The sequence below is a fragment of the Hetaerina americana genome, unplaced genomic scaffold, assembly GCF_022747635.1.
Source record: "Hetaerina americana unplaced genomic scaffold, ioHetAmer1.1.p SCAF_4, whole genome shotgun sequence".
In the NCBI taxonomy this organism is placed as follows: domain Eukaryota; kingdom Metazoa; phylum Arthropoda; class Insecta; order Odonata; family Calopterygidae; genus Hetaerina; species Hetaerina americana.
In genome coordinates, this window is record NW_027286985.1 from 43,373,054 (window position 1) to 43,387,281 (window position 14,228).

A 14,228-nucleotide genomic window follows, 5' to 3' on the forward strand; every position below is an offset into this window, starting at 1 on the left:
ATACTCACCCTGAGGATAAACCTAACTGTAAATCTCCGTCACTGAAAAGTTAGCAGAGAAAAAATTGCAATCTCTACCTATATTTATACATTTCGTATCCATTAAAAATGTACGAGGGTCATCTGGAAAGTAGTACCCGTTCGTGCCGCATGAAGTGCTGACGACGCGAGTAGCCGCTGGACGAGGTCAGATAGCTTCAGTGGCTTGTCTGCCTTCTCTGAGCCAAGTTGCGTGACGCTAGCATTGCCTGTGTTGTTTCTGTGATTGTTTACAATGTTTAAAAAAATTGAGAACGCCGCCAGTTGTGAAGTGAGGGCAGTGATTAAATTCCTCAATGCAAGAAACGTTCGCCCATGTGATATTCATCGCCAATTAAAGGAGGTGTATGGAGACAATGTAATGGACGAGTCGTCTGTTCGGCGGTGGTGTCGCAACTTCAACATGGGGAGGGGGAACACACACGACGATGAGCGTTCGAGGAGACCGTCTGTCATTACAGACCAACTGGTGAGCTCAGTTGACGAATTCGTGAGGAACGATCGGCGCGTCACAATTGATGATATCTGTGAGCATTTTCCCAATGTTTCTCGAACAATTGTTCATGAAATTGTGAAACACCATCTGCATTATGCAAAAATTTGTGCAAGATGGGTCCCTCGCTTATCTCAATGAGCTGGCGGCGAAGGACTATGCAGCAGGAATACAGAAACTTGTCACACGTTATGACAAATACCTTAATTTGCTTGGAGATTATGTTGAGAAGTAGTTTAAAGTATCCTCTTTCAAATAAAATTTTTTATGTTTGTTAATATTTACTTTTGTGTCTTTATTTCACGAACGGGTACTACTTTCCGGATGACCCTCGTATTTCTAAACCCAGCCATCCACATCAACTATTTTCCAGAACACGCCCTGGAGAAATTATTTAGTTTATGGTAAACAAATAAATTTGATTGATATCGCATGGGAGTCCAATTGATTAATGTAAAAATTTTTCAAAAGGCGTCAATGAGAATTGGACAGGTAAGTAGAACATCGAACGGACGATTGTATTACGCGCACCTTCACTCGCGTTGAAAATGGTATCATAGCATGAGAGCTCTTTCCATTCCTCGTGACATCATCACAGAGCAATTTCCGCCATCGCTTGAAGATGCGGTAAAAGTCATATTGGGTAGGGGCCACCAATTGTCCGTAAAATCGAATTTTTCAGGGCAACAACTATTCAAAACGATTCAAGGATATTCCTGGGTCAGTGGCAACGCTCCAATCTCGCCGGGATTTTGGAACGCAGCAGGCGGGTTGTAACGCCTGCGTTTACCGAGTGTTCGTCGGGAGCGCACATGTCAAGGACTTTACGCTTCTTCGCTTGCATGAACTATCGGTTCCATCGCTGATGAAGTTTACTATAAAGGAGCAACATACCGCTCCACTGTAGTTTCCCGCATTTTATTAAAATGATCATCTTTGAAGAAATTTATTGCAATAGCTACATTAACCTATTCAAAATTCACTCCATCATGAACCTATTGAAACTACCGTTACATGTTCTATTAACGGACATTTAATTGATAAAATGAGACTTAGGAAAATATTCAATTCTTTTCACGGCCTACTCCTTTTTTCACGTCTCCTATATGAGGAAGAGTAAACTTATTATATAGGCTTTTATTAACTTCTTCATCATCGCCAAGAAAGTGAGATACGAGGGTCATCCGGAAAGTAGTACCCGTTCGTGCCGCATGAAGTGCTGACGACGCGAGTAGCCGCTGGACGAGGTCAGATAGCTTCAGTGGCTTGTCTGCCTTCTCTGAGCCAAGTTGCGTGACGCTAGCATTGCCTGTGTTGTTTCTGTGATTGTTTACAATGTTTAAAAAAATTGAGAACGCCGCCAGTTGTGAAGTGAGGGCAGTGATTAAATTCCTCAATGCAAGAAACGTTCGCCCATGTGATATTCATCGCCAATTAAAGGAGGTGTATGGAGACAATGTAATGGACGAGTCGTCTGTTCGGCGGTGGTGTCGCAACTTCAACATGGGGAGGGGGAACACACACGACGATGAGCGTTCGGGGAGACCGTCTGTCATTACAGACCAACTGGTGAGCTCAGTTGACGAATTCGTGAGGAACGATCGGCGCGTCACAATTGATGACATCTGTGAGCATTTTCCCAATGTTTCTCGAACAATTGTTCATGAAATTGTTAAACACCATCTGCATTATGCAAAAATTTGTGCAACATGGGTCCCTCGCGTATCTCAATGAGCTGGCGGCGAAGGACTATGCAGCAGGAATACAGAAACTTGTCACACGTTATGACAAATGCCTTAATTTGCTTGGAGATTATGTTGAGAAGTAGTTTAAAGTATCCTCTTTCAAATAAAATTTTTTATGTTTGTTAATATTTACTTTTGTGTCTTTATTTCACGAACGGGTACTACTCTCCGGATGACCCTCGTATGTTGCCAATTTTAGCACACAACTGTGATAAAAAGAATATTCTAATTTAAAAAGTATCTTTTAAATAATTAGGAAACCCCATAAGGATAAAATTAACCGAGATTCAACTCTGGCCTGCACACTCTCTAACAAAATACGGTGAGTAGATATAATAATGTTTAGCAAAGAGGACAAAGTCTCTCCTCTAAAGCCACGTAAAAACTATGCAAAAGAATTACACCACACGAATTATTAAGGTTCTTCAATGAAGACGCTTAAACTTAAACTGTTTGCACCACCAAAACATGATTCTATGGGCTTGACTTCGATCAAACTGAATACATCGACGAAATCTTCAATTGATGCCTTCCGTTGATAGTTTGTTTCTCCCCAGAGGCCACCCGAGTCCTCTTTCGTGAAAGCTCCCATTCTTCCTCCTTTCCACATGCCTTCAGGATCATCCTAGAAACACAGCGCGAGATCCAGCGTCTAGAAACCACGAACGCCATTCAGAAAATTGGACGGCGGAGTCCCTAGGGATAGGGGAGCGGGTGACGTCAGCATGTCGTTTTGAAAAAGGCGCGTGGTTCAGACGCCAAAGCGTCTGGTCGACTGCGAAAACAGAAGCGCCATGGGAGAAGGTGCCGAGGAGCAGCATCTCGCATTAGTAACGATCCCTTTGTATGCCCACAAGTGATGAATTAAACGTATTTCGAAAAGTACCTGCATTATCTTTCATGTATTTTTTCATCTAAACTTGATCTACCGAAGAACTCTAAGAGTGCTAATTTTATTCAATCATCTTTTCTCTTTCAAAGAAATATCATTTTTTTCCGAGGGTCCCGAGAAAGGGAATGGGGAAAATAGAACTTAGGTTAAATACTGTTTTGCCTTTTCAATTCTTCAACATCTTGAGCAGACAGTGCTGTAGCAATTTGTCACGAATAATTGATGATACCCTCGTTCGATATAAAACCTAGTGACATACTTACTCTTGAAATGCACTGTCGACGAGTAATTCACCAAGTGTCTATGGGGAGGCATGTATTTGAGGGTCGTCCAAAGTTATACATAATCGGAAACAAATTGCAGTACCTTAAAGTAACAACTTCAAACAGGGATTACCTTTAACCTAAGTTATGCCCATAGATGTGTTGGACGCAAAACAACTCTAACTGTGGTTGAAATTTACGCACGTTTGCAAGAGGTTTTCCGCTAGCATGCACATGAATTTGGACGCCTTTTTTGGGTTAATTAATGATTTTTTCCTTTTCCTTAACTCTTCAACCACCCTTCTTCTGCCTTATACATCATCAATCCCACTCGATGCTCGCACCCCCTGCTACACAGCTTTCTGGTGGATGGTGGGGTATTTATGTAGATGTAGATATATTGGATACGGAACACGAACATGTATGCTTTTGGCATATTAAATTGGTCATTTTGAATGGTTGACGATTATATTATAAAAAGAGAGGCAATTAGCAGAATCGCCTTAATTAAATAAGACAATACTTGATGGGTATTATTCTATAATACCTATCGCTAGATAGTTAAAATGAGACTGCACTTGTATCTAATTAAATAATTTTACGATTAAAGAATTATCTATCTTTTAATTAAAGGGAGAGATATTCAACGCATGAACAATTAATACATCTTTATTTTTAATAATACTATACTCTTGGATAGGAGATATTATTTAATCTATTATTTTCTACCTATGGAACTAAAATTAACATGAAACAACTTTCACGGCGTATATTTATGATAAAATACTCAGCTCTAAAAATGCCTTTAATAGAATTCGTAGGGGAGACTTACTTTTAATATAACTTTTTTTCACTAGTTAATATTAAGGCATTCCTCGTAATAATTTAAGTTCAATAGAGATAAAATTGCTCCAAAAGTATGGCTTTGAAAGCTAGCATTTATTTAATGCTAACATATATTTGCCATGGATGGACTAGAGCATAATAATTACAGAAAAGATATCCCTCTAAACATATACACGTGTTAGTTTGTACAAACTTTCAAAAAGTTAACCTCATTGTCCCAACGGGTAAGAGAATAAATAAGGTAAACTGCAAAGATTCATAAATAAAGGGTTTTCCGCTTTACACACGTTGTATTCGGAGCCATTCACGCTTCCTAAAAGAAACCCTTATTCGGTGAGGATAACGGAGGATATTTACCGCATTGCCTTCGTCTCGGAGATTACCCGATTTACGAAGACAATTTTCCTTAAGTGCCCACAAAGGTTTTAACACTATATTCATAACCGTAAACAGATTTTATTGCCTCGTAAACGACTCCCAAATGACAGGAATTTCGCAATCACTTTCCAAGATTCAGATCGATCGAGGTCCCATAAGCAAGGTGAGCTCTCGCCCAACACGCCAAGGCCACCACTACGGGTGGTTATGGCGCAGGGAATTTGAAATCGATGCCTTTTATTTTGCAACACGACCACCTTCATCGAAGTTATTCCGCGATGCGAAGCGATCCAAACCGTCGGAAAATAACCAGATTTGGATCCGCGCCAAATTTTCCATTCATTAAAACGCCAGCTCGAGCGGAAAGGCGAAGCCGACGCCGTCAAATATTTGAAAAGGAAAGGATTTTTCCTCTGTTTGGGAATTAATCAAATCAGCACGAGACGACGTACAAAGGTAGTCTGCGGATTTAAGTTTCACGTGCGAGAGAAAACATTAACGCCGGCGAGGGGAAAGCATTATTTTGTCGAGAGGGGAGAACACCTTCTCAATGAATAAAGGGCGAACGGGGTGGAAAGGAGGATGGATTGTAGGGCGAGGGGCCACCATATGGTGTGCGTGTGGCTACATCCATTCGTAGCTTGGTTGCCACGGAGCTGGAAGTGATTGCTCCAAGCTGGGACACAGAAGCAGGGGAACGGAAGGAAGCACCACCAGTGATGAGTTTAGGGCACCGACCCGGAGTTCTCTTTATCCTTCGAATTGGTTCCAAATTCCCCTTTGATTCCCTTGAGGATTTCAAAACGATCCCACGTAATAAAAGAAAACTCCCATCTCCGGAGGCGAATGGGAGAAGCGGGTTGGAAGAAGATGGACGGACGCTCGTCTGTGATCTTGAAATTCGACCGCCCGAGCGAACAAACGATAAATCATGCACCCAAACACCTAGTTTACGTTGTTTTGGTATTTTGTCAATTTCATTTCCCAAAATTTGGCAAAATACTTCAACTTCAATCGAAAGAAACAATTCCGAACCACATTTTTGAATGAATTAAACATAAATTTGATTTTTATTTTGAATTTAATTGAAAATGAATTTTAAATGAAAGAAAGACTAAAGTATGGGAGCTAAGAGGCTAAAGAGACTGCAAATGGGATCCATATCGTGGGCAAAGAGCATCATACTATTACAAAATATGATGCCAGTGATGCCAAAACATTAGACGAAAAACAATACTTTGGTCAACCAGAAATTGGTAAAATAAGCCCAAGGCAAACTTAGAATATGCTCCCATCAAAGTAAAAATGATTGGGGATACTGTTTTACGTTGTATATTTTAGCATTTTTTTCAGACTGAACTAGCATATCGAATTTTTGATACTATTGATACAGTTGTTGACGTAAAATGGTTTCATTTTGAGGCTCCAGTGGCATGGATCATAAGGCCACGGCATGTTACTTGGGTTTACACCAAATTTGTTGATTTGTAAGGGCAAAGATTTCGCCAGGATACAAGTTGAAGAGGTCAATAAAGTTTTCGAATCTAAATTGCCTATACGATAACAAGTAAAAATATATTTTACACACAAAACGTCCGATTAAGCTATGGATATATTTTAATTTATTCCTATAGGGTCCAAATACAGACCCACCTGATTGGCCCTGATGTGATTGCATGCAAGCATTAATTAACGGCTGTTAACTTATCAAAATTCGATCACCTAATGCTAAATAATTTGAACCAATTATAATAGCAAATTTTCGATCCATGAGTGAGTTTTAATGGGGTTTAATGTTAACCAGGTAATTTAGTTTCAAAAGGCTATATTTCCGAAGACGAGGCTATTGAGTTGCAATTGCATTTACAAGAGCTGAAATTTAGGTGGACCGCAGGTCGTATGGCGTACTGATATATGAAAAAATTGAGGCCTTTAATCCCTAATAATTTAATTTTACTCCCAAATTGGAGTAATCGAATAAAGAGCGGACTTAGTAGTTGAAAATAATGAACTAGGGGATCCCGTAATTGGGAGGAGTTAATTTCAATTTTATTATATTCTCGGATTACATTTATAGGGCAGCATGAGGGAAGGGAATGCTTAAGTTTACGCGATATATAATAAAAATGTTTATCTGGAATTGTGAGTTATTTCTGAGCATGTTCAGGAAATTTTCATAAAAATAACTTGAACATTAACTTAAAAACTAAAACTTAAAACTTAACTTAACTAGAGGTCACAGCAATTTGATTTTGAATCACAAATCATCACTTTTGCGTGAGAGCGGATTTTAGTGGCACAGATTGCCGAATTCACCTCATTCCAGGAATCCGACTTAGAAATGTGTTGTATATTCATATTGCCTTTATTTTACTCGCAGAATTTTGAAACGTTAACACTTTTTACAACAACGCTAGTAGTAACTCTGCAATAAAGATATATAAGAATATGCAGTTTAGTATGCATCAACCAAGAGAAGATATGTGAGATTCAGTTGGAGATTTTTCAATGCAAACGACATAAGTATTATTCAAATGTTTTCAAAGATACCGTTCAAAGCACCGCTAGAGTATGTAAGGGGTTGTTGATTGAACACCAGGGGTTTATGGAACACTAGTATTAAGTTTTACTAAAATGTTCGTCAACAGTAAAAATGAAAAACATTTAAAATTCTGGAGGTATTGTTAACTACAGCTGCTTGCACTGCGATATCCAAGTGCAAAATATTTCTCTTTGAATACGATTCACACTGCTACCAACATAAAGAAAAATAACTGGATAAATGACTGGATAATTTGTGAGAGGTTAAGTGGCCCCCGTGTCCAGAGATATTGAACTCTTCCCCGAAGGTTCAGGGTTCATATACGAGAATAGGCACTGAGCAAAACCCCGCTATTTTTCCACTACTGGGAAAACAGAGGCCACAGAGTGGGAGAAACTGGCTTCAGTATTCTGATGGTGGGGATTCCACAAGACGACGTGGGATTTCGTTCGCCCTCGACAATCAAAACCAATCTTTAAGTCAATGCCTTCATTGGGTGCGGGATCATTAGAGAACGGTAAAAAATTAGATTTAGAGAAAAACATCATCGCGATTAATCGGTCGGATTTTGCACAGCTTGGAAAAGGACCAAGAAACCAGAACAGGGATCGAAAGTGCACCTGAAAAATTCACCATAGCTGGGAATTAGCACCTGGCAAATTGCAATGCATTGAATTAGCTTCCGAATCAAACGGATTTCGTTCAGTTTTAACGATCATGTCTCATTAATCTGTTCAATTATACCCCAGTCAAATTTAATGCCTTTGTTACATCCTGCAGATTAAAGGTTTTGCTTTTTGATTAACGAAATCTGCGAAATAAATTAAGGATTAGACGGGTGATTTGTTCACACGCTCTTTTCCTCAGTCATCAATAAATCAAACTTATTTTTTCAGCCTTTTAGCTTTAACATTACACCGAAATACTTTCATTACATGTCGAAAGATGCCAACGTCGATGGTGAGCGCCAATTGCAATTTCGTCACAAGTTCTCCGTAGCGGTCGTCTACCTGATTCGGCACCATTAGTGATGATGCACGGGACGCGATCAGTGTCAGGCCCCCATGCGCTTTGAACCAGAAAATCAAAACACTAATAGTAATAAGAAATAATTACTGACGTAAAAAATACAGAATATACTGACAACTTTTTATGATTATTTTGACCGCTAGATTAAAAATCATTAAAAGTATAGTAACCGCATGTAAATGCAGCTTGCCAAAAATGATAGAAAGAGAATATTTCTTATTTCCTTTTTTAAATATTAATTATAATTAGTATTTTACAAATCATTAATTGCTTTTCAATAGTGTATTAAAATTGAAATCAACTTGAACAAATATGATGAGTAAGGAATCCGACACTACTTTTCTTAAACTCTCAAGCGAGGGCCTGAGGCCCGTTTTTCAAAGAAGTAAATTTCCAAGCCCTCTGATAGCAGTTTTAATTTCATAAATATTTCAATTTTGCATACCTTACCCTGTAGATAAGCAACATACCCTGCACCATTTATCACTATCAACAGACTGTAGGCAAGCGAAAATAAAAAGGACTTGTAGGTTTGAGAAACGGACCCATGGTGGTCGAGTAGGGCGTCGGATTCTCAATCAGCCAGCCAATCGGAAAGATTTCGTTATCTCAACCAGCATCAAGACTTCAATGTATTCAGGAACCGGAAGCAATACCTTGCCGGTAGCAAACCTCTTTGATTTAATACTTCAGTTTCAGAAATTTACACGAAGAATTTGTTATCAGAGATATATTGTTTAAGGGTTCAATGCATATTTAATTTCACACGCAGTAGTTAGTTAGATAATTCAGAAGAGTAAAATAAAAAAATAGGTATGGGGTGAATGACCCTAAAGTTTGTACTCTTTGCGAACGTTTGTATTTTGCGTACGTTTTTTGTATTTCCGTTGAAATAATACGAAAGTTATTTCATGTGTGATTCTTTATTGTCGACTCTTTCTATTGTTCTCCTCATTCTCCCTAACTGAAATGGGTAACGTGGATTTTTAATCGGTCCAAATACTACCATGCATGGCAACCACTTCGCATTAGCATGAGCTTATATAAACACCTATAATTTATCTATGATGGTACAAGAACACAAATCAACGAACATCCGCCACAGGTAAATTAAAACTATGATAAGATAGTTCAAGAGAGGGATGAATATTTGTGATTCCGAATTGAATTGTCCTATTTCATGGATCAACTCTCGGTAAACTTAATTTTAAATCTTTCATATAATTTTTTGAACTACCATGACTGCTAAAAAATTGCAAACTATACGTAAGATTTACTAATATTTGTGCGCGCTGATTAAAGATTATTGTACATATTGGCTGATCTGAGAAACTTTTTTCACACAAATATTTTTCCAAAAAATTCCTACAGTAAGCCGTAATTTTCATTTTAATGCACTTGAAATGACCAACGTGACTCATAAGTATTGCCTAAAAAGACGTAATTGGGCCATGCTATCGAAATTCATTAATTTGGAAAATATTAATTTTTATCACCAGTGAAAATTTAATTATGATTGTCTAACTAAGAGAGAAAAATATGTAGTTGTTTCACGTAATTACCGTAACGTCATAAAAAAGAAACTTCACCACTCATTACTGCCATCAACAAGAATTGGTTTTCGATATCGGTCACGATTCAATTTTTATTGGCTTCTGCGCCCATATAGAGATTTTTTTGGGCCCGGAGATAAAACTGATTCAGATTTATTCTTTTCTCATTAAAAAAATAACTTAAATACCGCTAAAAATCGCTTACGATACGTAAAAATTGGAAGAGGCACAAAATGAGAGATATTTAAAACAAAAATAGAATTCGTCCTTTTATGTTTCTACCATTTCTTCTATATTAGAGACGGAAATTTTTGCGTATGAACGAAATATTCAGCATAAATTTAAGAAGCAACAATAATCACGTGCTTATTTTAATCCAGGCATGAAAAAGTGCATACACAGTAATTATGCCATTTCGGTCGAATTTGAAATCTCAATTTAGACATTTTATACAGTATTGCTTTCAGAAAACTCGAAATATACACCATATATTTCCTATGAGAAATCTGAATCGTGGATTATTTTTCTATATAAGTTTCTAAAACGCCTTAAACCTGAAAATATGAATAACTTTATGCCAAAACAAATGCTTTTGTTTTTCACATAAAAATTAAAAGTTTTAGACTTTTGTGAATAAACACAAATACGTAAATATATACTTCACACGTACATGGGCAGGTGCTTATATGTCTATAAATAACATGAGGCTGAAACTCAGTGAATAAAGATATAGACGTCACTCACCACCGTCGTAGTGGAGTCCATCCAACGGCGTTCCCTCATAGGGGTTCCGAAAACCTGCGAAAGAAATGGGAAATATGAATAATATGCTTCCTGAAGGATGGGAGTGGACGGGACGAAGGGTGAGGGCCGAACAAGACTGGAAGGGACCGTACGAAAATAAAACGGAGGAAATCTGAATGCATAATGGAACAGGGGGATAATGAAAACAAGAGTTTGCGACGTGGCGCAGGGTAGAGGGTGAGATGGATAGGAGATGGAGGGAGAGTGGGATGGATGGATGGGTGCGAGAGGGTAGATGGAGGGAGGCGGGATGGCATGCCACTACACGGGAGACAACTGTAAAAGCATGGGGTGGGGTAATGGATGGAGGGACAAAGGGTAAAAGAAACGGTGAACTCTTTTTAGGGACGAGTTTCCGATAAGAAATCGCTCCCGTTGAATAGAGTATTGGAGTGAAGTGTGTATTTGTGCAAACGAGTGTTTTTCACATATATATATATATACCTATATGTATGCATGTATGTATGCATATATATATATATATATATATATATATATATATATATATATATATATATATATAAATGTGTGTGGGTCGGGTTAGTCCAGGGGGTAGAGTGTTGGGCTACTGAACGGGGGGTCCCGGGTTCGACTCCCGAGCGTCTCTGGGCACCTGCAGCTCCACCCAAGCTATGTGATTTTCCGGGTACCAGATCTTCCTGGGAAACCATAACCGGCTCAGGGAAAGGAACTGGCCCCCCTACCCTGATGTGTGAATTTCACACACCGTCGGGCTTAGTACTGGGTGATCTCTACCATCACCTACCAAACCGACCCTCAGGTTGATTACTGTGTTCATGGTTATGTTTATATATGATGTGTAAATATCTACAGGTCAGTGGGTCAGTCTTACTTGAAGAAGGTCTCAGAGAAGGCCGAAAGCTCAAACAATCTACAATAAGAGTGTCCTTTTAAATGTTTTATCTATGTTATTTATGTTCCATTGTGCCGTCCAAATATTATACTGCTCGTGTGAGTGTTTCCATATCATCGATATATGTATATTTATATATATATATATATATATATATATAAAATGTATAACACTCAGCACTTGTGGACAGAGACAAAAACACACAGAAACACACAAAAAAGAGACTCACTATTTTTCGTATTTTCGGTGGTCGTAGCCACCCTTATCAAGGAGGAGAGAGACAGAACCAGAGAGGACTGAGTTCTGTCCCTCTCTTCCTTGATAAAGTTGGCCACGACCATCGAAAATTCGAAAAATAGTGCGTCTCTTTTTTGGGTGTTTCTGTGTGTTTTTGTTTGTGTCCAGTAGTACTAAGTGTTATGCATTATTAGTTACGTCCGTGAGACTTTCAAAAAGTGTTATATATATATATATATATATATATATATATATATATATCTATTTACAAAAAACCCTGAGAGGGTTGGGGGTGTTTTCACGTGCACCATGAAACATATGGCGGCGACGTACGTTTCTTTTATTTCCCTATAAAGCTCACCTTTTCGGCGCATGTCATTCTAAAAAACCACAAGTGTCATTTATAAAGCCATTGAAAAAACCAATTTCTCTTTTCGCGTCGTAGATATTCAATCAAGAAAAATAAAGTTTAATCGATCACGTGGCAATTTGCAATAAAAAGTGAAAATATAATAAAAATGGACAGTATATGTTTTCACAGTTAATATCACGTCGCAGCCGTGAACAAAGAGGGGAAATTCTCTTGTTCCTCATTTAGCTATAAATAAGTGGTTTTCAATGGTGTTGCTCTTCAAAAGAGTTAAATTAAGTTTAATGGAAAATTAAGTCTATTTCCGAGATGAAATAGCTATTACTTAACTTATCACACTCGCTTTTCCGTTTTTCCTTCACCTGCTCTCATTAGGATAAATGAGACAGTTGCGGAATGGGTATTCAGAATTTAATCAATCTAAAGAGAATGGAAATTTACCACCAGTTGCGCGTTGACCACTAAATGATTACATTAAGTGAAAAAAATTCTTCGCCGAAGGAAAAGAGAAAACTTAATAACCTCAACTGAGACTTGTATCACCTAGGCCCTGAAAAACGAACAAAACGATTGCGGTGGGAATGGAACAACTTTGGAAACTTTAAAGCAACAAATTTTGATCGCCCTCTTCAAGTTATCATGGTTTAAATTTACTGATGCCAAATATTCACAGAAGTACAGTTAAAAAGTCACACGATCTGGATTTTAAGGCATAAGCATAATCATCAGATTGGCAAAGGAGATAGCAACTGTCATTAAACTCAACATGAAGGGTGTGTAGAACGAAGAGGGGGGAAATACGGGTGAAAAATAAGGAGAAGGGAGGAGCTACAATAGGAGAATGCTGCATTAATGGGGGAAAAGGCTGGATAGAAGTATTCATTGGCAACGGTCAATTAAGAGTCACCAATTTGTTTTGAAACTTCTAGTTGCTCTTGAGCGTTACATTCGAACCAAGCAATCAAAGTGAGCTTGGGTGAGCTAATTTTTTAGCTGTAATTTAATAAAATTTTCCCACCATTAATTTGAAATGGTTCAGCACAAGGTTATGATGGAGCTGGTTTTAGTAATGATAAATGTGGTTTCAAGTATCAAAGAAATAAAATAGCTTCTACCCAACTGAGCACTTTTCCCCATAAAATTAGTTAATTCAACCCATCGTTTTTGTTAAAACGTTCATATTCCAATCGTTGACGCTTAGTTCAATGGGATCCAATGAGTTATAAAACATCGCTCGCTCTTAGTCATTAAAAATTCTCATGCTTGTAATTCTTCACACCACTTGAGGCTTGGTTAAAAAAATAGTGGACCTAAAATCATCCAAAGAATAATTGTTGTTCAAATGAAAATAATGCACTTCTTAGAATTTGTAATAAGCTCTTTGGTAGCCACAAAATCCAGATATAATTTTTAGCGGCGTAATGAAGTGACTTTGATTTCCCTAGGCACCTAGAGATGGTCTATCACGTACAATGAAATGACGCTTATTTTTACGTAATTAATTTTTTATACAAATTGCGGTGCAATATTGAAAATCTTAAAAGATCAGACCGCCACATGTTTGTCAAAAATTATGAGTATTCTACATAGACATAGTACCCTACAAGCTTTCATTAGGGTAGGTAGCAGAGGGTTTTTCAACACCAGACAGGCAACATAAAAAACGTTTTTATTCAATGTAAATCTCTCTGTTGGACTCTGATCGTTGATTGACTGTCAAGATGGTTGGCAATGAACTGAACTTGTCGTCTACTTCTGTGTTTCGCATTGTTACTGAAGATTTAGCGATGAGGAAAGTGTGCACCAAGCTCGTGCCCAAGGTGTTTGCCACAACGCGCTACGAGTCCGCGAGTTCCTGGCCAAACACAAGGTGCCAACGCTGTCCCACACCCCCCCTATAGTCCTCATGTCACCCAAGAAAACTTCTTTTGGTTCCCTCGGATTAAGCCAGCCCTGAAAGGAACCCAATTTTCGTCCATTGAAGAAATCCAATCTGCCGTGATGAAGACCTTGCGAGAGGTCCCCGAAGACGCCTTCAAGGGCATAAATAAACCTTTCATAAAGAAAATTTTAGACTTTTGAATATTTTATTGTACACAGAGCTGATCGAGAATTCAAATGAACTATCAAAAATTAATATTTGGAAATGCTAAAAAAACTCGAA

The 14,228-nt window shown here is 38.2% G+C and overlaps 1 protein-coding gene across 3 annotated transcripts in view; it reads right to left on the bottom strand.

Annotated features, from left to right (window-relative positions):
* Window positions 1-14,228, bottom strand: part of LOC139691872 (uncharacterized) — a 694,584-nt gene that overhangs the window by 384,529 nt on the left and 295,827 nt on the right. For all 3 annotated transcript variants that reach the window (XM_071589794.1, XM_071589793.1, XM_071589792.1), the window contains exon 2: window positions 10,524-10,577. In XM_071589794.1, the coding sequence (XP_071445895.1) occupies window positions 10,524-10,577 (54 nt within the window). The remainder of the gene's footprint in view (window positions 1-10,523; window positions 10,578-14,228) is intronic.